This window comes from Mastigoproctus giganteus, chromosome 4, assembly GCF_048544385.1.
Source record: "Mastigoproctus giganteus isolate SK-2022 chromosome 4, ASM4854438v1, whole genome shotgun sequence".
Lineage (NCBI taxonomy): Eukaryota > Metazoa > Arthropoda > Arachnida > Uropygi > Thelyphonidae > Mastigoproctus > Mastigoproctus giganteus.
This window is the reverse complement of record NC_143578.1, coordinates 87,674,487-87,700,657: the sequence shown is the minus strand read 5'-3', so window position 1 is coordinate 87,700,657 and position 26,171 is coordinate 87,674,487. Positions and strand designations below refer to the sequence as shown.

At 37.1% G+C, this 26,171-nt stretch overlaps 1 protein-coding gene across 1 annotated transcript in view; it reads right to left on the bottom strand.

The window, feature by feature from the left end:
- The window catches only part of LOC150086889 (dynein axonemal heavy chain 12-like), a 143,680-nt gene that overhangs the window by 31,563 nt on the left and 85,946 nt on the right, over positions 1 to 26,171 (bottom strand). Inside the window, exons 7-8 of the mRNA XM_090372311.1 lie at positions 21,299 to 21,382; positions 1,813 to 1,927 (exon numbers count right to left, since the gene is read on the bottom strand). Of these exons, the coding sequence (XP_090228437.1) occupies positions 1,813 to 1,927; positions 21,299 to 21,382 (199 nt within the window). The remainder of the gene's footprint in view (positions 1 to 1,812; positions 1,928 to 21,298; positions 21,383 to 26,171) is intronic.

Here is a 26,171-nt window from a genome sequence, read left to right as displayed (position 1 = left end):
TACTGACTCTAGAAAAGGAGACTCCACACTCTTTTAAAAACTCATCCTTTCCAATCTCAAACCCTGATAAATTCCATTCATAATAACTGCTTCATCAAGTCTTTCTCCTGTATTTCTTTTATCACATCAAGTATGATGATTCTTGGCTTTAATATTGAGTTATGGTCACAGAAATTCCCAAGTCTTTTAGTTTTATGTTACTTTCAATCAAGTTAACGTTCCTAGATGTATCAAGATCCATAATCACTTTCCCTCAACCACAGTCCTTTATCCATCTCACCTTCAACAAACTAAAGGCAAACCACAGCCCTAAAATAGAATTTTCCGAATATCTTTGCCCTCGACTAACCCCAAGTCTTGCCTTCCAATATCACAGCATTGCCATACAGTCAAACATAGTCATTGTTATTGCACGAAGATGTACTCAATGACTTGTACCTGTCCTCTTCATGATTCAATGCAGTTGAAGTTCCACAGCCTTTTAGTTGTGATTTGAAAACATGTCCACTATTTTCTCAAAGTGATGAGGTCCCATATTTGACAGACACTCTCCTTGAGATGGTAGCTAATTCACTATGCTCACCTTTCTGTAAAACTCATTCAATATCCTGCAAAATCCTACCTATTACCTTCTGCTTATGCTCCAAATCCCACTGCAAATGCAAAAGGCGTATCATCTTTGATTCTAATGTGGTGTCACCCCCATGTGCCCTCACTATTGGGTAGAATATAAAGATTTACCAATAGTCTTAAGATTCTTCAGAGCCTGAGATGAACAGCTCTCTCCTCTATGCACATTCCTCCTAGTCGACGAGTAGCTCTGTCCTCCTTGAGTACCACATTCCAAGCTGTCATTACTCTATAACTTTGTTGGATTTACCTGGGCTGTTTGTGCAGAAGGTTCCAACACAACACTATGCCTGTTATAACAATTGCCATCCATCAGATCACCCATACATTTTGTATCTTCAGGTTGTTCATGTTCCAATGTACAAAATTTTCTAGTTTATATCACTGAGGTCAGGCAGGTGTTTATCATTATCCTTCTCACAGCCTTCAGCTCTAGTCTTAATTGTACACTGATCTTCAACTGGGAACATCCTAAAGGCAAAGGCCATCAACAAGTTCATCAACGGTAATAGTGAACTAGTAAGCAACAACAATCACATACAACCACTGCTCCACAGCGATTGTTTGTATGTTTATGGATGTGGATATTGCTCTGTATGTATTATGTTTGAAGAGTGGTGTGTGTGTGTGTGTGTGCGCGCACTCACTGGCTTATTTTCCAGTCGGTGAAGGCTGAAAACAAAAAAAAATCCCCATTCCTCCCACTCCCTCTGCCTAAAATCAGCCAACTATACCCTGACTGAAGAGGCTTTTAAGAACTACTTCTATCTCCAACAGGACTGAAACTCAGACCTCTGAAAATGAGTGGCAAGAACAAAAACCACTATGTCACAGAGAACACAACAATAGTTATATCTGCAGTCATGGAACTTAAATGAGTTTATTGTTATTGACCCATCGTTCAGAATTTCTCTGAAAGAGAATCAATAGTAGAGCAGTATCTAAAACAATTTTTATATGAAATATTTTTTTCTTCTAGTTTTCACTCCCAAAGCAAACACCAGTAAGTTAATCATAAAGCTGACTTTGAAGAAATCAGATAGAAGCTTAGCTATTTTTATTTTATATCATTATCCTTCCAAATGCAAATTAAGAGTGATTTAAAATAAAAATAAACTTAAATCACACACAAATATGTGCACAATACAAAAATATTATCATTAGGTCTAAGTATACAGTTACCTGGAGAGAAATAAGCATATTTGCACAGTTTAAAAAAGAGTGTAGTCTTTCTCCTTTATAATTTGAAAGTACTTTGTCATTAGCAAATATAACTGCAACCTGAGGCCACCAAGTGCTAAAATAAAACAAAAATTTCCTGACAACTCCATTTTAAAAACATATTCTTTAATCAAAATGTTATGTATAAAAAGAAGGTACAATGAAGGGGAACTAAGTTCTTTCCAAAATCCAAGCTCCGAGTTTAAAATGATACTACACATATCATAATGGCAAAATTTCCAAACTAACAAAAACTATAAATAAAATTCCTAATGTGGCCAGGAACATAAAACTTTTAATATTTGTTTTGTATTATTTATTGTTAAGAACAACTTCCAACATTCTCAACATACTAGTTTTTCTAATTTAAAAAAATGGGGGTGGGGGGGAATGGGTAAATGAAGAAAATACTGATTTACATTTACCTGTAGTATTTATTTTTGCCATCTACCTTTTTTGTAAGCCTTACAGTTTTAGTATTCTAGTAAATTTAAATTTATATTGCCAAATATGGCTCAAAATCATTTTTATTTTAGGTTTTCTATTGGGTTTGGTTTTTTTTTGTAGTTCTTGTCCTAGGAAATTTTTGGTACATCAGTGATAATTCATTCCATAATATGCTAATTCTTATGGTACTCAGTTGATAGTGTTTTTCTATCTTCATAAACCAATGCACCCCAAAAAAAAAACATAGAATAATATGTACACCAAAATAAATCATGAAGGGATGGGGTGGGGTGGGGCTCTACTCCCTCTATCTGAAATCAACTTACAGCCCAATTAAAAAGACCTTTAAGAATTCCTCCAGTATTCAATAAAATTTGAACCAAGACCTCCTAAAACAAGCAATAAGGGAGTGAAAACACTGTAGTACCATCGAGAACTCCTTTCTGTCATTGTAATTTTTATTATACAGAAGACCTGCTGCATCATGCCAGGAGACAGGGCACTTTTCTCCACTTGTTAAATTGGTATTCCTGTATGCCATTTATACTGTGTATACTGATTTTTATTGGCCTCTTTGATATAACATTTGATATTAGCTAGCTGGCTGGTGGCTAGGCTTAATATGAGAATTGAGCGAGTTGTCATTAAACTTCTTTGGTTGAAGAGACAAGGTCATACTCATGGTGAACGGTAAGCAATTAACATGCATAAAGTATAATCATCATTAATTTCTTAAAGAACTACAATTTATCTCAGACATTTCAAGTACTTTCTGTACCACTTCTTCAGTGGCTGTAAAGACAGTAAAAACTGGAGATTAACAAAATTACACAAGATTATTTAATTCAGTTTTGGATTATCTTATTTATGTACAAACCTTCTTACTTAATAGATAAATATATACTCAACAGATCCATAGTTAATTAACAGAAATTTTAATAGTTAAGTTGAGATTCATGGATCGAATGTTAATAAATAGCAATAAGGTAAATTAAATAATAACAATAAATACCTACATACCTGAATTCCTGTCCTTATTACAGTCAGATTCACACACTAAGTTTAATAATTTGGCTGCATTTATATGAATAATTATTCATAAAGTTGAGGTTAAGATCATATAGCTAACCATAAGATTAAGATTATACATCTAACCATAATATTATAATGTTAAATGAATGCAAGTAGACTTTTTCAGAAACTGCCAAAAAGAAAGAAAATTTTCTATCACTCATACCTTCCCTGTCACCAAAATGTGGCCTGTCCAATTAAACTTTGAATTTTACCAAATACTCTGCCTTGACCATTGTGACAGGCAATTCATTCTAGTTATCGATAACACACTCCCTAAAAGTAAACCATGTGATGTAGCCTGCTGACACTCCTAAAATGTTTTTGTATTTATCTCCCCTAGTTCTTCTCTCTTCTACCAGTGAAAATATATTTTCCTTATTCATTTTAGTGATTTCCTTCAAGGCCTTATATAACTATGTGAGTTCTCCACCCCACAAGATGTCCAATTTCTAAACTTTGCAGCCTTTGTCTTCTAAGTCATTCTTCCTATGGACATTAATTAGCCCACCCTCCCCTTACCAATCTCGGTACTCTCTTCTGAATTTTTTTTAGAAGTTCCATGTCTTTCTTCAAGTGTGATCTCCAGACCTAATAACAATAACCTAAATGCATTCTCACCATCATCTTACAAAGGGTTGATGACACACTTTTCCTTTATTGTGAAGGTCCTATATATATCATAGGCAGGACACCATATGCCTTCCTACATAATGTTAATAATGTTAACACTGAATGGAAAATTTCATGCTTGACTGAATCATAACCCCCCTAAATCTTTTTTGTCCTTCACCACTTTTAGCTCCTGGATTTCTGTTTCCTAGATACAAAACTTAGGGAACAAAAATTCGGGTTAGGTTCACAATGAGGACCTGGTTCTAGAATATTGAGGGATTAAGGGGTTAGAGGTTCCTATCAGATTGTTCTAGGATTAATGGATTGGTGTTAGCCATCTGTCTCGCTGCTACTCTTTTGTGGCTTGGTGCATTGTCATGCAAGAGGAACCAACTATTGTCTTCTCCATATTGAGGCCACACACGGCAGATTCTCTGCAACAAACATTTCAAAATGTCCAGTTAGTAGGCATCAGTACCACTTTGGCCATTGGGCACAACCTCTTTGTGCACAATTCCCCTGCTATTGTAAAAAGTGATGAGCATTGTTTTGATTTTTGACCTTTCTTTATGAGCTTTTTTGGCTTTGGGAGAGTTGCCAAATTGCACTCCTCACTTTGTCACTTCACTGCAGGGTCGTACAGAAAACACCCCATCTCATCAACTGTAACAATAAAATTCAGGAAGTTGGGTTTGCTTTCTGTGGCCTTGAGTTTTGTGCAGTGTTTAACTCGCACCCATTCACTGTCTGTTAATGAATGTTAATGAATGCGAAACAAACTGCACACAGACCTTCATTTTCTTCAAATCCTGGGTTATTATTTGTCAAATGGTTACCTTATTAACATACAAAAATCTTCTGAAATTATTCAGTGTTGCACATCAGTCATTTAATGATTTCCAGCACCTTTCCAATCAACTCTGGTGTTCCATCCATTTTTGCTAGGCCCAGATGTTCGTCATCTTCCAGTGATTCTCTTTTATAGGCGAAATGTTTATGCCACTCAAGCACACATGCATGAGAGAGATAAGTTCCTCCATACATTTGCTTCATCATTTGAAACATTTCTGTGGAACTTTTGCCCTGGCACACAAAACTTGATGAGGGACAATGGAACAAATGCTCTTTGTTCCATCAAATGGATGGAACTTTGTTCCAAACAAATGCTCTTTGATGTGTAAACTGAAATGGTATGTTATGTTTATGCTACTCTTTGTGAGAACATCTTCACTATGTAGGTAAATTAGGGATTATGATAGAAGGGGCTTAGAAGGGAACAGGTATTCTTTGTGTTATCAGACACTCAGTCTAAAACACTGATGGATCCAATATCTTTCTATGACAGAAGATTTAAGAGAAGTTCCGGTTGGCCTACCTCCCTAAAATCCACTCATGCACACCTTCTCGATGGTAAGCCCTGTTATGTCACTTAGGTGGCACCAAACGTGTAAAGTGGTTCTCTTCAAGGCGCCTGGTCAGACTTGAGAAAAGAGGAAAGACTAAACCCTCCAGCATATGACAGCATGACGAAACAAATGGCTCCCAGTCCCCCTCTTAGGCAGCGAGAGGATCAGAGTGGAAGTAGAGAGTGCTAAAATCAGGCTGCCATGCACAGAAACTGAACTTGGCCTGTTACAACGTAAGATCGCTCATCGGTGAAGACAGGATATTAGAGCTGGAAAAGGAACTAGAAAATGTGAATTGGGCTATCATCGGTTTGGCTGAAACAAGAAGAAATGAATCACTTATAAGTTTATCAAGTGGAAATCTGCTGTACACCAATGGAAACAGTGAAAGGAGCAAAGGTGGAGTTGGGTTTCTGGTCCATTAAGATATAAAAAACAACATTTTGGAATTCAAAAATATATCACGAAGAGTGTCAAGACTAATACTCAAGATTTCTAAGAGGTACAAGCTAAAAGTTATAATGATTTATGCACCAACATGAGCCATGATGATGAAGAGGTTGAAGAAATGTACACCGAAATTGAGTCTTCTAGATGAGCAGGAAACCCACTGTCATTATGGCAGACTTCAATGATAAGGTTGGAGAGACAAAACAGCGGAGAAAGGGAAACTATAGGAAATTTTGGAATTGGTGAAAGAAATGAAAGAGGTGAAAGACTTGTGGAATTTGCAGAATCTCAAAGATTGTCAGTAATGAACACTTTTTTCAAGAAAAGGGTGAACAGAAAGTGGATATGGAAGAGTCCAAATGGATTAACAACTAATGAAATCGACTTCATCCTCACTAACAGAAGATATATCGTGAATGATTTTACCGTCCTGAATAAGGTAAATGTTGGAAGTGATCACAGAATGGTAAGATGCACACTTGATATAGATGTAGGAAAGGAAAGGAAAAAACCGACTCAAGTAAATAATACAAAGGTCTTTGAGATAACAGAAGAGGAGAAAGAGCAATATTTACTGGAACTTAAGAACAAGTTTGAGATTCTGCAGACTGCTCAGGACCAAGATATTGACGAGGAATACTACAACTGTCTAAAAGTGATAAAGCCCAAGAAACCTATAGGGAAAAAGAAATCCAAAGAAGAAAAAATTAGTCAAGAAACACTTTTTATGATGAACCAAAGGCAACAAATGAAGAGCAAGATAAACACTGACAAGGAGAAAATTGAGTATACAGAGTTATGCAAAGCCATTAGAAAGAGACTCAGAGAGGACACAAGAAGAATTAACACAAGAAAAGTAGAACAATCATTAAGGGAAAGCAAAGGACTTAAATCAGCAGCCATGAGCAGTAATACAGAAAGACAAATGACACTGAAACTGAAGAATAGCGATGGTGTACTTATAAACAGCAGAGAAGGCATAATTCAAATAGCAGAAGACTACTATAGAGAATTATACAAGGAGCGAGGGAATGATGCCAGCAGTGGGGAAGATGGATCGCAAATTAGCAACACATACGACATACCCGATATTCTTCCTGATGAGGTAGAGAAGGCGCTGAAGAAAATGAAGAATCAGAAAGCCCCGGGGGAAGATGAAGTTACTGTAGAGTTGTTAAAATTGGGAGGAAGAGACATAACACAAAAACTGGCAAGGCTCTTCGCAAAATGCATTACAAAAAGTGTGACGCCTAAGCAGTGGAATAAGGCAATCATAGTTTTGCTGCATAAGAAAGAAGATAAATCAGAAATTGGAAATTATAGACCAATTAGCTTGTTATCCCACATCTACAAGTTGTTCACAAGGGCCATTACTAACAGATTAGAAAGAATACTTGATGAGAATCAACCGAAAGAGCAAGCTGGCTTTAGGACAGGATTCTCAACTATGGATCACCTTCACATAATATCACAACTAATGGAGAAAGCAAATGAATATAAAACACCATTATGCCTGGCATTTGTGGATCATGAAAAGGGATTTGACTCCATACAGCATAAGGCAATGTTTTGGGCAGTGGAAAGAAAAGGCATAGGTACCCCATATATTATGATTTTGAAGAAAATATATGAGAACTCTACCTCCTTTATTAGACTAGACAAAGACAGTAGCAAATTTAAAATCGAGAAAGGAGTTCAACAAGGAGACACAATATCTCCGAAGCTGTTTACTGTTGCCCTTGAAGAAGCTTTCAGAAGTTAGACTGGTCGCAGAAAGGAGTCAATGTGAATGAATAGTACCTAAATCATTTAAAATTTTCAGTTAACATTGTGGTCATAAGACACGATCCCAAAGAATTAGAGGAAATTCTTAATCAGCTATGTAGAGTTAGTAAGGAGTTTGGACTAAAGATGAACATAGTTAAAATAAAAGTAATGATGAACAAGTATGCCATGGGAAGGAACATAATGATTGAAGGAGCAGTAATTGAAAAGGTGGAGTCATATACTTATCTGGGAAAAGTTATTAGCTGTAATAATGATAAATGGCTGGAAGTCAAGAGAAGAATAAATTTTGGATGGATAGCATTCAGGAAAATAGTCACATACTGAAGAGCAATATCCTAGTTTGTCTGAAACATAAAATAATGAACCAATGTATACTCCCCACCATGACTTATGGAAGCAAAACTTCGGTACTCACCAAAAGAATGGAAGAGAAGCTGAGAACTGCACAGGGAAGAATGGAACAAATTATATTGGGAATCAGACTGTTAGATAAACACATGGATTAGGCAGCAAACTCAAGTAAAGTACATTCTTATCAAAACTAAAGAACTAAAATGGTCTTTGGCAGGACACATAGCTCGAAGACATGATGACAGATGGACTAAGAAAATAACAGAACGGTACCCAAGAGGAACTAGAAGAAAACCTGGAAGACAATGGCGGAGATGAAATTCATGAGTTTGTGGAAATTATAGACCATTTATTATTGTTTTTATTTTATTTTATTTTTATGAAACCCCCAAACACGAGATGTATTAGAACCTACAATATTTAGTACCGTGCTTGAGTTCGAGGTTGAGAAGACGAAAGAAGATATTTGTTGATTTCAACTTCTGTAGACTGCAATTTTCAGGAAATACATATGAAGGAAGGTTGTTCCAGAAATGGCAGTTGAATGAATAAACGAGAAAGATGGAAACTTGGTTCTGTGAGTTTGAAGTTGGACAGAAAATGCATGTTGGCTGGTGGCAGCATGGCTTGGACTGTTTTCAAAAAGAGAGCAGGAATTATAGAAGCCAATTCAGAAGAACAGTGCCCTTAGAAGTATCTGTAGAAAAGGCATGCAGCAGAAACAGTACGTCTCTGAGACAGCGAGGGGAGAGACTCTGTTAGAGAGGAGTCATTAATTAACATAACTGCCTTCTTCTGAATGGAATCTTGAAGCCTGAGAGAAAGATTATGGGGGCACCGCCCCAGATGTGAGAACAATATTCCATTGTAGGGCAGATTTGAGATTTGAACAGAGTAAACAGCTGTTTCGATGAAAAGTAACACCGAGAGCAAAAGAGAAAACCAAGATTTATAGATGCAGAGGAAGCAATATTTGTAATGTGCTTGTGCCAAGAGAAATTATAAGTCAGGGAAATCACCAAAAGAGATATATCGTCTTGCCTAGAAATCAGTGTCACCAAAGATAAGCATAAGAGAAGAAGAATCCTTTTTGCGAGAAATAAGACAAGACTGAGTTTTAGAAGAATTGAAATCGACTAAGTTATCAATGCCCCAAAGGAGAATTACCGGGAGATCGGCATTGAAGGAACTGGTAGTGGATATTCAAGAAGTTGAAGCTAATTGAGCAGGGTGAAGTTTCTCAAACTGGAAAGTGGAATGCAATGTGCTATCATCTGCAAAACTATGGATAGGATTTCTGGTCAATGGAAGAAGGTCATTAATATACAAGAGGAAAAGGGTGGGGGAAAGAAATGAACCTTGGGGGACAACTGAAGAATTGGAAACAAGCCAATAACGATATGCAACATTGTTTTCTTAAACAGCCTTAGCAGATTTATTGGAAAACCAAGGTTTAGATAAAGGATGAGATTTTAAGATGGAGTGTGGAATAAAGGTTTCCATTCCTGCAAGAATAATTTCACTGACACGATCTGAGCAAACGTAGACATCAGGAGTTTTGAAACAGTACTCTGACCAAGGGAAAGAAGAAAAGAAATCTCGCAGGTCATCCCAATTTGCATTCTTGTAATGCCAAACAATATGAGGCTGGAAATAGCCATGAGATAAAGGCCCCATTGCAGAAGAGATAATCACCAAGTTGTGATCTGAGGTGCCTAAAGGACCATTCACTTCGACGTGTACTTAGAAGGGTTGTTTGTGAGAAAGAGATAAGCATGTTGGCTGTATGGTTAGGATTGTCCGGTATTCTTGTAGGTAAATAAACAATCTGTGCAAGATCATTAGTAATTGCAAAAGTCTCGGCATCTCGACCAGCTGGGTAGGTGTGACTAGAAAATGGAAGCCAGCTGGAATTGTGAACATTAAAATCACCAAAGAAAATTAACTCACTGTTAGGAAAGTTGGACTGAAGAAAGTCAAGTTGCAAAGAGAGGAAGTCAAAGAGCTCCAAGTGATTAGTGGAGTTGGGAGAATGGTGGAGACAACAGATGAATTTGACACAATGACATGGAGAGAGTTTAAGCCAGAGAAGTTCGAAAATAGGAGATTCCAAATTACGAAGTCTTTGAGAGGGAATATCGCAACAGACATATGCATAAGTACCACCTTTGAGGAGGCAACAAGAATCATACAGCAAATAATTTAGGCAACTGAGATGAGTAGTAGTTGAATCAACCGATAACTGAGATTTGGTCAGAAAAAGTACATGGTAGACTGCAAGTGAAAATGGACGTTGCTGAGATTAGAACTGAGACCATGTATATTTGTGAAATGAACCAGGAAGTGTTTTGGGAGGTTTAGATCTTTTCGCAGATAAGCTTACTCTATTAGTTTGCCATTTCATAATGTATTCAATAGTAAAACAAAAATGTGGGGGGGGCATGCAGTACGAAGTAATGAAATTTTTGGATATGGTGTACACATGATTAGAATATACCCAGATCCTTGATATAACGTGGCCTCAACAATGCCCCCCCCCCATACACACAACTCGGACTCCCTCCAGTCACTATCTGGCAGAGTAGAGATAGCATGATTATACACTAGCTGATCTGGAAGCCTTCTAAAGCGTTACCAATAGGTTCGGTCCGGTGTACTAACTAGTGGCCGGCCTGTGAACACTGTTTTAGAGCTGTACTCTCGAAATGTAAGGAAGATTGAATCTCGCTGTTCATCATAACCTCAAAAGTCATCAGTCATACTGCATGATGGAAGAGATGGGGAAGGGTTGACCAGAACTTAGCTCTGGAGACTAAACATAGGTTCCACCACTTCAAGCCTCCAATAAGCAAAGTGGTGGTATTGCACCGGTTGATGAGGGTCACCTACCACCTAGGTGGTAAATGACTCTCAATGTTTGTCCACTCCAACTGTTTGTCTAGTTCTGCCTTGAACGTATTTAAGTTGTTGACCTCCACTACAACAAATGGAAGTTTGTTCCAACTATTGATAACCCGCTGGATAAAAGCAAATTTCTGCACATGTATTTTGCAATTGTCTTTCCTCAATTTGAATTTATGTCCCCTCAGGTGAGTAATCTGAGCAAGAGGGAGAACCCCCATCAGCACTGAGCTTGCTCAAACCATTCACAGCCTTATACGCCTCAATTTGATAACCTCGCAGGTGCCTAGTCTTCAGAAGCTGCAATTTGCAGAACTTAAGCCTTTATTGATAAGAGGACCCCTTCGTTACCCTCTCCAATCTTGTTACCCTTCTGTACTCATTCCGAGAGCTCTGCATCTTTCCTAAAATGAGGCCTCCAGACCTGTATACCACACACTATGTGTGGCCTGACGATTGCCTTATACAAAGGGACAATCACCTCCTTATCCCTGCTAGTAAAATTGCTGTATATCATTTTAATGAGTTATTGCCATTTTGTTTCTTATTTGTTCTAAATAAAAAAAATCGGCATTACCTCCATGGAGCCAAAGGTGGTTCCGTTAAAACGTCATGTGAAATGAAAAATTTAAGCTTAATAAAATCATGCTTTATTTTATTCAGTATTTTCATTTACAATCAACAATAAAGGTTTGTGGTAACTAAAGTAGGTTTGTGGTAACTAAAGTAGGATACATAGTTGAAACAATTCAAACTATGCGTGGTCGATACATGATTGACCACGCATAGTAGATTTTGTAAGATCTGATGCGAGTTTAAGGTTGAATGTTGATTCCAGAAAGTGGAGAAATGTGCTTGCTTTTCAACGTTAGATTTGTGATTTTGTCGAAATCTTTGAACATGTTTAGTTGATGTAACTTTCGGCATTGTCACAACTTAACTAAATGAAACACAACCACACTGCTTGAGAAACGCAAAGTAATTGAACAAAGTAGTTACTTTAACGAGTTGTTCAACTCTCGAAAACTAAAAACCCGATTTGAAATCTAGTTATATATCCTTGTAGAGTTATTCAAAGGGCAACAGTTTTGTTGCTCAATTGTATGCAAATTGTTGCATACAACTGAGTTTTCTTGGGCATATGCATTGTACTTGTTGTGTCACTGCACTTGTTGCATCACTGCTATTGAAAGTGAAAGTAACCAAGGTGCAAGGGCAAATGACCAAAACGTGAACATTTTAGTTTTTTCGAAAAAAAATTATATTAAATATCAAAATTTCTAATTTTTTCTTGCATATTCATCAATGGCATTATATACCCGACAAAATAAGTATAAATTGTTTATACTTTTGTCTATTAGTTTCGGAGATATAGCAGCAGTTAAGCATTTCACTTTTCGTGAGACCCTGATCCTCTAGGGGACCCCCAGTATAGACATTTTTCACGTCAAAAAAAACTAAACATAGTAAGGGAAATTTCCCACCAACCACACAGACATTTTCATGAACATGTCCTAAGAAATAGCTGAAGACAATTTACCCCTCCAATCTACATATCAGGGCAGATACATAGACAATATATTAATCATCTCATCATGTGAGCTAAAAGAATTAAACAATTTCGTGTATAATTCTTTTTAACACACACACACACACACACACACACACACACACACACACACACACACACACACACACACACACACACACACATACACACAGTCTGTAATCAAGTCACAAAGGAGGAGGTTAGGCAGGTGAAGGCATATTACAAGAAATATTTGGCAAAGGATGCTAAGAAAAACAGCAAGGATTTCTTTACTTATATAAACTCTAAAAGGAAGGGGATGAATCTGATTGATCCACTTGATATTGATGATCCTGCTCAGATAGCAAACAAACTGAATGAATATTTTGCATCTACATTCACACATGAGGAGTTATTAAGGACTGAAAATGCCAGAAGCTTATCGAATTGTAGCAGGGTGCTTAATGATTTTATAATAACTGAGAGCAAAATGGAGGAGAAATTGTTGAAGTTAAACATAAGAAAGGCACCTGGAGTGGATGGGATCTATCAAGTTATATTAAAGGAGGTGGCAAAGGAAGTAAGCAAACCCTTAGCCATAATAATGAGAGCATCCTTGGACTCAGGGTTGGTTCCCACAGACTGGATATGTGCAAATATATCCCCAATTCACAAACGGCGATTGACAGGTGATACGAGTAATTACAGACCAGTAGTTTAACTTCTGTTCCAGATAAAATAATGGAGTCATTGGTTAAAAATGAATTGCAGGATCATCTATACAAGATTGCAGCATTAATTCAGACACAGCATGGGTTTGTTAAGGGAAAGTCTTGTCTGACAAACCTGATTGGATATTATGATGTGGTTACAAAGGAACTGGATGCAAAAAATAATTTTGATATCATATACTTGGATTTCAGGAAAGCTTTTGACACTGTTGCGCATGGAAGACTACTGTACAAATTGGAGCAGAATGGTATTAAGGGTAAGTTGCTACAATGGATAAAAAGATGGTTGAGCGGGAGAAGACAGAGGGTGGTAATCAATGGGTGCTACTCTTCGTTGACTCCACTAATAACAACGAAGTTGTTATTAGTGGAGTCCCACAGGGTTCGGAGTTGGATCCACTGTTGTTTTGTGTAGTTATCAATGATATTGATGAAAGTATATCAGGCTTAGTGTTGAAGTTTGAAGATGATACAAAAGTTGGTAGGGTTGTTAATGACAGTAATGGCAGTGAGCTACTGCAACTGGATCTAGAAAATTTGGGAAGATGGGCTGAGAAGTGTTGTTATTGTTATTTGGTTTTCAGGAGCATTAGCAACTAAGGCCATATTTCTCCGTTGAGAAGTGGACTGAAGTTTAACATTGACAAATGCAAAGTACTACATATGGGTAGAAGTAACACCAGAGGAACGTACCAACTGTGTGGTACTACACTTAAGGTGATAGAAAATGAAAAAGACCTGAGAGTAATTGTGCAGTCAGATGTGAAGTTTTCTGAGCAATGCAGACAGGCTGCCAGGGCAGGTCATGGGGTTTTGTCAAGGATATACAGGAATTTTTCTAGAAGGGAAAAGGAGGTGATTGTCCCTCTGTATAAGGCAATGGTCAGGCCACACCTTGAGTACTGCATACAGGTCTGGAGGCCTCATTTTAGGAAGGATGTAGCTTTGCTTGAGTGCGTACATAGAAAGGGCAACTAGATTGGTGAGGGGAATGAAGGGATCCTCTTACCAAGAGAGGCTAAAATTCTGAAAATTTCTACGGCTGGAGACTAGGCACCTGCAAGGTGATCTGATTGAGGTGTATAAGGCCTTGAATGGGTTGAGCAAACTGAATTCTGATGGGATTTTTCCACTTGTTCAGATTAGGAACCTAGTCGTGGGCATAAATTCAAATTGAGGAAAGACAGAGGTAGAAGAGATTTGCAGAAATTTGCCTTTAGCCAGAAGGTGGTTAATTGCTGTAACAAACTTCCATCTGTCGTTGTGGAAGTTGATAGGTTAAATAAATTTAAGGAGAAACTGGACAAACATTTAGAGGGAATGGTTGTGTGAATTTTTTTTTATTTATTTATTTTATTATTTATTTTTTTTTTTTGGCTGATGCTGCATAAGTTCATACGCTTGCTTTCTTGCATCACATGCCACTATTACTACTACTACACAGAGCTTACATGTGAAAAAGAAGAAAGCATTTTACTATTCCTAAATGTCCATTCACTAGATATAACGACTCCCTATTATTAAACATATACACCTTACAGACACTAGGGCTTTCCTAAAGTGTAACTCCAATCAACTTAAGAGCTTTATCCTAAAAGTTCACTGTTTTTATATAGAAAGCTCTGGAAAAAAAAAAAAAAAAAAAGAAATTAATAGAATTTTTCAAAACTTTAAGAAAAATGGTTACCAAAACTATTAAAATAACCGACGAAAAATATATAAATAGCTGCTCAGCTACAAAAATCTAATAAAAAGCAATATATTACCATTTCCATTCCCAACAAAAGCTCTATCCAGAAATTACCCCGTATACAAGTTTAAATGTATAGATTGCCAAAATCTTATATTGAATAAAGTCGTAAAAAACTTATTTAAAATGAATATAAGAAGATAATTCAGACATAACACACTGCCATATAACTAAATCATATAATGCCTACCACATTTTGTGTAAGGATCACTAGTAAAATTTCAAAAACACTACCTTAATCTCTGATAACTCCACAATCAGACTTTATAAAGAAGTGCAACCAATAAGAAATATATTATAGAGATATCTATTATATATTTATAATAATATATACTATATATTATAGAAATAAATTATATTAATACCATGGAATCATTTGACTCAAAATAAAGGTATGAAAATATTTAATAGTTACATTCATATATTCAAAGGCAGGAGTTTAGAACAAATAAAAAAAAAAAAAAATATATATATATATAAAAATGTAATAAGTTAAAAAAATGTCAATAACTGAAATAAAGACCCTGCCCCCACCACTATACCTTCTATTGATCCAAGTACAAAGTTAAGATGTTCTTAAAGAATAGTAACAAGACAGGAGGCTAACCCCCAATTTGTTAATATCCTAGAATCATATAACAGAAACCTCTAATTCCTTAATCCTCATACAATAAAACCAGTTCAAAATCAGTCATATGATAAGAAATCTAATCCTTTCCCTTAATATTCTAGCAAAATTCATCGTGCGTTCATTGTGAACTTAACTTATGACCAGCTCTACGAGACCTTAATCCTGACTTGACTTTTAGAATAGCCTTGATCTGTGAATACATGATCATTTATATAAAAACAGTTAATTTATTGACCTATGCCTTAGTGGATGAAGATGAGTGTGAATAAGGAGACCAATTTAGCTACATGGTATTCAATGTTATTATTAATTACAGCCTATCCCCGACATATGTAAAAGATACTTGCCAGGACTTCTTACATAAGTCGAGCTTACGCAACTCGGAAATGACAAATAAAATATTGCTAATATATAGCATTAGCATTAGTTGAGGCATATGATTACCAATATTACCAATCTAGTCACTCCAAATGTTTGTCTAGTTCAGCCTTAAATTTATTTAAGCTAACAAATTCCACAACAACATATGGAAGTCTGTTCCAGCAATCAACTACCCGCTGGCTAAAGACATACTTCTGCACATCTATTCTACAACTGTCTCTCCTCAATTTTCTTAACTAAACGTGTTTCTTAACTAAACGGCATAACCCTTCCTCCTTTCCTATTCTGTCTATCATTTCTGAACACACTGTACTTCCCAATTTCCAATTCTGCACTGCATATATCTGTGACACCAAGTCTCTGATATCTCAACATTATCCACCTTTCAAGTCTTGATCAGCATTTCAAATTCATCAAATTTATTTACTATACTCCTAATATTGGTGTACATGCAAGTGCACATGCACCTGTTCTTATCCTTAGTAATCCTAACTCAGCCCATGTATTTATTTATTCCATGATGACTCCCACCAGTCCCTGAAATCCTCAGCACCCCATCCTCCAGGTCACTGCTCATTCTAACAGAAGCAATGCAAGAATCACTTTCACTTCTTCCTGTGGCTACTGTTAATCTTTTAGTCTGTGAATCCCCCCTCCCCAAGCTAGCAGTTTTACGACCCACCTAACACTGCCTCGATAGCATCAGCAAACACTCTTGCACCCCTTCTATTTAAATGTATCCCATCCCTGTAGAAGCAGTGTTTCCTGTTAACAAGCACAGACCATGCTGAAAAAATTTTCATTCCCTAGGCCTTACTGAATCTTTCCAGGGCCGAATTTATTGACAAGGCTGTCATCATGTACTCCCTCCTATCATGTCAGGGCAGAATTGCAGACACTTTCAAATTTAATCCTAACTTTCGACTTTTATTCAACATTGACCTATACTTGTTAAGTAAATCTGCAGGTCTCCTACTGTTAATGTCATTAGTGCCAACATGTACAACAATATCACCTTTTGTGCCCTTAAAATATGATATTTGCTTTATAACATCATCAACCTTTGCCCCTGGCAGACATACCCACCTATCCTTTTTACACAATATATTACCCGTCTCCCTGACAATGGAGTTACTAACAATAACTAGCTTCTGTGGGACCAGCACATTCTGCCTTGAAGATTTCTGTTGTGTTAACTGATGCACAAGAGTGATCTCTGGCATTGAATTGGGCAGCTGAGAACTTGATGCATCCCCCACTTTGTGTGCACCTAGCACACACAAAGACATCCTCCTTGGCTAGATCATGTCCTGTTCCAGAAAGGTTTACAAATATTTCACAAGTCACACATTTTTTAGGCTGTAATGTGTTAGACAATCACCCCACTCGGTTCTCCCCCCCGAGCCACAGCACTCCTGCTACTTTGTGCCCATTGCATTGCTGCTCTAGTCTGGGGCACGATATCCAATTGAATACTATTTGTAAGAACTCTCCTGTTTAATTTTTTGCCTTCTATATTTAATGGTGGGGGTCTTAGGGCATTCAAGGACCCTTTGAGGAGCATTTGACTTGTTTTTATTGTGGAGACATTCAGCTTACTCTTTTTGCACCATTCAGCAAGGTCTTCAAGAATGGCATTAGAGATGTCTTCAAGTTATCATCTCATGTCTCCATAAGCAATAATGGCCAAGTTATCTGCATATAACAGCTGGATGATGTTGGTCAATTCTGATGCTCCTTCACAAGCCAGGTGTTGAAAGCCACATTGTGGCAGAGTGTACCAAGAATTAACCCTTGGGGGCAGCCCCTAGTGCCAAGTTATCTGGGTATGGTTGGATTGCACAGTGATTCTTCTATTATGATGTCATTCTAAGCATACAGCCCCTTTTTAAATCAGTATTGGTTGGGCAATTACACGCCTTTATCTTTGTATGCATCAGTAAATCTGGTGGCAATAAATTACTTGAGAATTTTACCAATTATAGAGATTAAGGCAATGTGGAGCTGGTAGGAGTGTGGGTTTCTGGTGATTGGTTACTTTTCGGTAGAATTATAAGAGTAGCACACTTCCATGAGCAAGGAAAGACCTCATTTCTCAAGCAGGAGTTGTAGAGTTTCTGCAGGAGATATTCCGCCATCTTAGCTGAGTGGTCAAGCACAAGGGTGCATAAGTACACATGCTTTGAGTGACCGGAGTTCAAGCTCGTTACTGCTAAATATGGTCAATTTCTTGTATTCTATCGATCTTGTGAACTCCTCTGGCCGTGTGGTCATCCCAGAGTATAAACAGAATATTTATTTATTTATCTGGGGAAAGAGCCCAGACCCTTTTGATGACATCAACTTCAAACAGATCTGTATCAGGGCATTTGCCTGATCTCGTGGAAGCAAAAGGTTCTAAACAGGAAGCTTTCAAAGAATTAATCATGGAAACTACTAGGCTTTTCGTACCAATTAAGAAATACTGTTCAAGGTTTAGTCTAAATAGATATCATATGAACTAATGAGACTCATGGCAGAGAAGTAAAATACATGGAATGCATATAAAATATCAGGCAACACAAAAGCCTATAGTAGATATAAAGAAGTCCATAATCAAGTCACAAAGGAGACTAGGCAAGTGAAGGCAGATTATGAGAAATCCTTGACAAAGGATGCAAAGAAAAACAGCAAAGACTTCTTTACTTAGGTAAACACTAAAAGGAAGGGAATGAATCAGATTGGTCCACTTGATATCAATGGTTTGACTTTGGATGATCCTTCTCAGGTTGCTAACAAAATGAATTTTGCATCACATTCACACTAGGAATTCTTTAGGGTGCTAAAACAGGGTGCTAAAAGATTTTACAATAACTGAGAAAAAAATGGAAAAGAAATTGTTGAAGTTAAACATAAGAAAGGCACCTGGGGGGGGGAAGGATCTATCCAATTATATTATTGGAGGCAGCAAAGAAAATAAGCAAACCCTTAGCTATAATTATAAGAGCATCCTTGGATTCCAGGGAGGTCACCACAGACTGAGATGTGCAAATGTATCCCAATTTCACAAAGGTGATCAAAAGGCGACACAAGTAATTACAGACGTTAGTTTAACTTCTGTTCCAGGAAAAATAATGGGGTCACTGGTTAAAGAAGTAATGCAGGATCATCTAGATAGGAGTGCAACTATAATTCGGTCACAATAAAGATTTATAGGTATGACAGAATCAACAAGCTGTATAAGGTTAGCAGTAATTCCAAAAGCCTCATCATCTCAACCAGCTGGGTCATGTAATTAGAAAACTGAAGCCAACTGCAGTTTTGAACATTAAAATCACCAAAGAAAAACTGTATCACTGTTAGGAAAATTATTATAATTATTATTATTATTATTATTATTATTATTATTATTAGCCATATGGTATTATGCTGCACCAACCAAAAAAAAATTTTTCTGAATTACTTTGTGAGAGAGAGAGAGAGAGAGAGAGAGAGAGAGAGAGAGAGAGAGAGAGAGAGAGAGAGAGAGAGAGAGAGTAGAAGGGAATCACCAAGAAAAAGAAGAATGATGATATCCAGCTCAGGACCCTGGGTGTGCCAAGCCCATACTCACCAGATGTGAGCCCCTGGGGTAGTATAGCGGGGGAAAGAAAGGAATTCAGGGAGAACAACTGAAGCAACAGATAAATGTCATGCAATGGGCAGGAAAAAGAAAAGAGATCAAAAATAAGAGATTCCAAATCAGGAAATTTCTGACATGGAATGTCAAAGCAGACATATGCACAAGTACCACCTTTGAAGTGAAAGGAATCATAGAGTAAATAGATTATGAGTATTAGTTGAGACAAACCAAGATGACTATTAGTTGAGGCAACTAGTAAATGAAACCTTGTTAGAAAATATATGCATGGCTTGGCAAATTGTACTTGGAAATGGACATCCCTGAACTGGAAATGAGACCTTTGAATGTATATCTTTGAAATTAAGAAACATCTTTTTGCAGATAAGTTTTACCTATTCATGATGCACTCAGTAGCTAAAGTAAAAACAGCTGGGGATGTATGAATTAATGAAATTTTTGAATATGGTGTACACATAACAAGAATATACTCAACTCCGTGACATAGTGCGGCCCCCTCAACAATGACTCCCCCCAATATACACATTACTGAAACTGCTTCCAGCCTTAGCTGGCAGAGCAGAGGTAGCAAGATTATATACTAGCTGGTCTGGATGCCTCCTATAAAGTTAGCAATAGGTTGAGTGCTGGCACCTAGATCTACACCTAGATTTTGCAGGCTGGCAACTATCTAGCTGCCAGCCTGCAAAATACCATTTTAAAGCTGTATCCTTGAAATATAAGGAATATTGGATCTCACTATGATGTTCCTCCATAGAGATGGGGGAAGCCCCTGATGCTGTCAGACAACTAACACACTATGATGTTCCTCATAAGACATCATTCATATGTGCCACATGATGGAAGAGATGATGGTTCCCAGAGCTTTGCTCTGGATACTAAATGCAGGTTTCACCACTTCAAGCCTCAAATAAGAACTGGACAATGAGAGGAAAATACTACCTAGAATGGCCTTTTGACACAGAGGGAGTGGCATTCCTGTGATGTGAACACCATAACTTGACCTTGCTTATGTTGGTACACATCTGGGTGGTTACATCCAGTATACTTAGGCACAGTTTTTCTCACCTTGCATGGGGAAGTATACTCAGGGTTACTAACAGTTCCACCAACATGAAGGTGCTAGCGGAGGATTTGATTATTGCAGAATGACTTGACTTCACCGAAATTCACAAATGGGATTAAAATATCAGTTCAATCATCAGTTGACTCCCAAGTAGCAAGGCCAATCCTATCATATCTAGAAGAATTACTGTGACAACCCTTAGGGACCATTTTATCCTTCAGGTAAAAAAAGCTTAATATTACCTGGTTCAAGTATCAAGAAATTGCAACAAAACAAGTTTTTTTTCCCCCAGTTTAAAACAGAAAACAAGGAAAAAACTTAATTCAGGGTTAGTTGGAATAACTAGTTCTATTCCAGGAAACTACCAGCAAATTTTGGAAATGTTAATGAAGGATTAAAAAACATGTAAAATATATGTTGGCCAGTTTCTTAATGTTTTTAAATGATTTCTGCAATATCTGATGTAAGCTGTCATCATAATTTCAAGATAGTAGTCTATTTGACAGCATCACAAATGTGTTTTTCTTATCACTGCAACACTTACATGAATAAGGAACTTGAAATATATATATTTTTTAAATTATCAAAGCTACTCAAATATTCATTATCTTTACCAGTATAAATTACAATATGCCAATTACTCTACATCAATGTAAATTACAATAAAGCATTAAATGAAACAAACAATTTAAATGAGCCAAATATCATTTACCTCTGCATTAGTGCAGTTTCTCTTTCAATACATGTAGAGGCAACAGTATCAAGAAATTCCTCTATTTCATAAACACCTTGAGACCTATATCATAATGGAATTAAAAAGTAATATGATCATTTTGGTTAAAGTAAAAACAATATAAATGTAATTTCACAAAGTAAGTTTGGAAAGCACCTCTAAACTCAAAAGTAAAAATTGTGAAATATTAAAATAGCTACAGAAAATTCTCAATGTTATAAATTATAAAACTGTTGATCATTATATCATATTAATATCATGTAATATTATATAATTACTATTGTATAACAGAGCACAGAACATGAAATATAAATTTATGATATTATACTATATTATGAAGAATTTATCTACACAAATATAAGTTGACCAGGCTAGCTGGGTGGGTAAAGTGCCTGCCTGGCAAACCAAAGGTTGCGGGTTCGAATCCCGCCTCGGGCTTGGATCAGAGTAAATGCAAAAACTTTGAAAGGTGCATTATGGCCACAGAAGCCAACGTGCCAATAACTAACAAAAAATATATATATATACATAAAAAAAATATTATATAATTATTTTTTTAAGGCTGGAACAAAAAATAAATTTAAATTTATTAAACATACACAAAATGATCATTGAATCACTTCAATAAATATAAAGCAGATTACAATTAAATACTAATTTTTTCTGTGTTACAAGTGTGCATAACTTTCTTCAGAATTAAGCCTACTTTTTTATTCTGAATTAAAAAAAAAAAATTCAGCAACTTAAAATCTATTTCTGCTTCTTCATTAAATGACTGACTTGCTCCACTGTCATTGGAACTAAAAGAAAAATATATAATTCTGATTTTTCTCAAGAGCCTGGTCATCATTATGAAATGCAGGATCCACCAGGCCCATAAAGTTTTTGTGATTTTTAAGCAAAAATGCATGCATCGATATTTCTGATGCCTATTTTTGAGAGTAGAATCCCTTCAATATGAAAAAGTATAATCAATTATACTCAGCAGTTAAAATTTACCACTATCCCATGGTCAAAACATGTAATACTGTCAAAACAAGTATAATCACATAGGGCAATGGACAGTTGCAGCATTACCTGTTGTACAAATTGGAGAGGTATGGCATCAAGGGTAAGCTGCTACAATGGATAAAGGAATGGTTGAGTGGGAGACAACAGAGAGAGGTAATCAATGGACACTGCTCTTCATGGACAAATGTTATTAGTGGAGATCCCAAAGGTTGGGTGTTAGGCCCATTGTTGTTTTGCATATTTATCAATGATTTTGATGAAGGTATATCAGATTTAATGTCCAAGTTTGCAAATGATACAAAGGCTGGCAGGGTTGTTAATGACAGTAATGACAGTATGCTACTCCAACTGGATCTAGATAAGTTTGGAAAATGGGCTGATAAGTGACAACTTATCAGCCCATTTAGTCAATGAGTTTAACATTGACAAATGCAAAGTACTGCATATGGACAGCAATAACCGAAGAGAAACGTACCAACTGGGTGGTACTACACTCAGGGAAGTGGAAAGTGAAAAAGACCTGGGGTAATTGTGCAGCCAGATATGAAGTTTGCTGAGCAGTGCAGATGGGTTGTCAGGGCAAGTCATGGAGTCTTGTCAATGATATATAAGAATTTTGCTAGCAGGGACAGGGAGGTGATAATCCCATTATACAAGGCAATGGTTAGGCCACACATACAGTACTGTGTACAGGTCTCATTTTAGGAAGGATGTACAGTTGCTAGAACGAGTACAAAGAAGGGCAACAAGATTGGTGAGGGGAAGGAGTGCTCTTACCAAGAAAGGCTTAAGTTCTGCAAATTGCAGCACCTGGAGAGTAGGCATCTGTGAGATGATCTGATTGAGGTGTATAAGGCCTTGAATGGGTTGAGCAAACTGAATGCTGATGGGATTCTTCATCTTGCTCAGACTAAGAACCTGAGGGGGCACAGTTTCAAAGTGAGAAAGGATAGTTGTAGAATAGATGTGCAGAAATTTGCCTTTAGCCAGCAGTTAGTTGATTGGTGGAACAGGCTTCCATTTTTTGCTGTCGAAGCTAATAGCCTAAATAAATATAAGGCAGAGCTGGACAGGTATTTGGAACGAATGGAGGGATGAAATGGGAGGGGTTTTTTTTTGGCTGATGCTGCATAAGCTTGCTTTCTTGCATCATATGCCTCTACTGATGCTAATGCCTTCGATATACTCAAACATAGCACCGAATGGGTTTTAACAGGTTTTTTTTTTTTTTTTTTTTTTGATTCATACAGTTCCCCCCACCAAAGGGTAATTAAAGTCAAAGTTTCATCTGGATTTCGGTTGCAATATCATCAAAAAATAAGTTTGGAATTTGTTTTTCAGATAATACAATTATATCCCAGTGATAAGAACCCCTCATACTTATGGATCTCATAAGTATGAGGGGGCCTTGAGTTTAACTTCTGTTCCAGGAAAATTAATGGAGGCACTGGTTAAAGAAGCACTGCAGGATCATCTAGACAAGACTTCAGTTATAGTTCGGACACAGCATGGTTTTGTTAAGGAAAAGTCTTGCCTGACCAATCTGATTGGATACTATGATGCAGTCACAAAAGAACTGGATGCAGGGAATAACTTTGATATTATATACTTGGATCTTAGAAAGGCTTTTGATACTGTTGCACATGGAAGACTGCTGCACAAATTGGAGCAGTGTGGCAATGGAGGCATGGATTGCTGCTATGGATAAAGGGGTGGTTGAGGGGGAGAAGACAGAGAGTGGTAATCAATGGACACTGCTCATCGTGGACTAATGTTATTAGTGGAGTCCATCAGGGTTCAGTGTTGGGTCCATTATTGTTTTCTGTATTTATAAATAATATTGATGATGGTATATCAAGCTTAATGTCAAAGTTTGCAGACGATACAAAGGTTGGCAGGGTTGTTAAGGATACTACTGATGCTATGCTGCTGCAACAGGATCTGGAAAGGTTGAGCAGATGGGCTGAGAGGTGGCAAATGAAGTTTAACATTGACAAATGTAAAGTACTACATATGGGAAACAGCAACCCCAGAGCAACGTATCAACTCTGTGGTACTACACTGACAGTGGAAGAGAATGAAAAGGACCTGGGGTAATTGTGCAGGCAGATATGAAGTTCTCTGAGCAGTGCAGACAGGCTGCAAGAGTAGCTCATGGTGTCTTGTCAATGATATACAGGAATTTTTCTAGCAGGGATAAGGAGGTGATTATTCCCTTGTGTAAGGCAATGGTCAGGCCACACCTTGAGTACTGTATACAGGTCTGGAGGCCTCATTTTAAGAAGGATGTAGAGCTGCTGGAACGAGTACGGAGAAGGGCAACAAGATTAGTGAATGGAACAAAGGGTTGCTCTTACGAAGAAAGGCTTAAGTTTTGCAAATTACAGTGTCTGGAGACTAGGCACTGGCGAGGTGATCTGATAGAGGTGTATAAAGCCTTGAATGGTTTGAGCATGCTCAATGCTGGAATTCTTCCTCTTGCTCAGAATAATCACCTGAGAGGGCATAAATTCAAATTGAGGAAAGACAGATGTAGGATAGATGTGCGGAAATTTCCCTTTAGCCAGCGGGTAGTTGGTTGGTGGAACAGACTTTCATCCCTTGTTGTGGAAGTTGATAGCCTAAATTAATTTAAGGCTCAGCTGGACAGGTATTTCGAACAAACGGAGGGATGAAGTAGAAGTGGTTTTTTTTTTTTTTTTTTTTTTTTGGCTGATGCTGTATAAGCTTGCTTTCTTGCATCATATGCCTCTACTAATGCTAATGCTAATTTGACCTATCATGAGTTTTAACCTATCATGTATTGAATTAAATTTTAAAAAGAGATTGTCTATAGTGAACCTATTGCCTATTATGAGTATGTCATCAGCGTAATAGGTGTATAATTTTATTTCTGGAGGGAAGGGTTGTAAGAGTTCCTTGCATATGATGGCGATGGAGGTACGATGTTTTTCCACTGCAAAAAGTAAAATTAACAACCCACCACCAACGCAAATATACGCATCATCCTCCCATACCATAATGAACTTGCCGGACAATTCTGCCATGTGTTTACAGGTACTGATATCTCCCTTATTTTTTCAGCTTATAATAAAAACTCGGATCCTTATTCAACACTTACAAAGACACAAATACCCAACCAACGATTTGAACAATATAATTTACTTGATTAAATGTCAACCAAACTGTGATGCCTGTTACATTGGTAGTACTACTACCAAGTTTGGTTCTACCAAAATCTCCAACACTCATGCATACTACCACTATAATAGTCTTAGATCGGGACAAGCTAGTACAGAACTCACAATTTATGCTCAAACCCACAATCACAGTCCTTTTAATTGACTCCACTATCACCATTATAAGACTTAAAACCAACCACAAAATTCTTCAATATGAAGCCCTCATTATCAAATGGTTTCGACACAATACTAATCTCAACATCCTAAATGCAAAACTTCCCTTTCACCTTTCCTTGGCTTGGAATCTCTCACATATGAGATTCCCACGTGTTTCAAAGAGCATTACGAGAGTATAGAAAATTCCTTAAAACACAGCACGCGTTACTTCTCACTTACACCACCAACTGAAGATGTTATAACTTAACGAAAGTCTGTCGTCACGGCTATTGGCATTATCGATTCTTTTATGTTCCAGATTAACTATTTTCTACTTTATGACAACCAGGGAAGGAGTAGTGCACTTCTGCTTCCTTGCACTTATTTTAAAATTCCATTAAATTAAATCTCATCCCCACCTTAATGCATTAACTTAACCATTCCCCCTTATATTTAGCCATCAATCTTTTCATAAAACTATTGCAGATTATATTCAAGGTGAG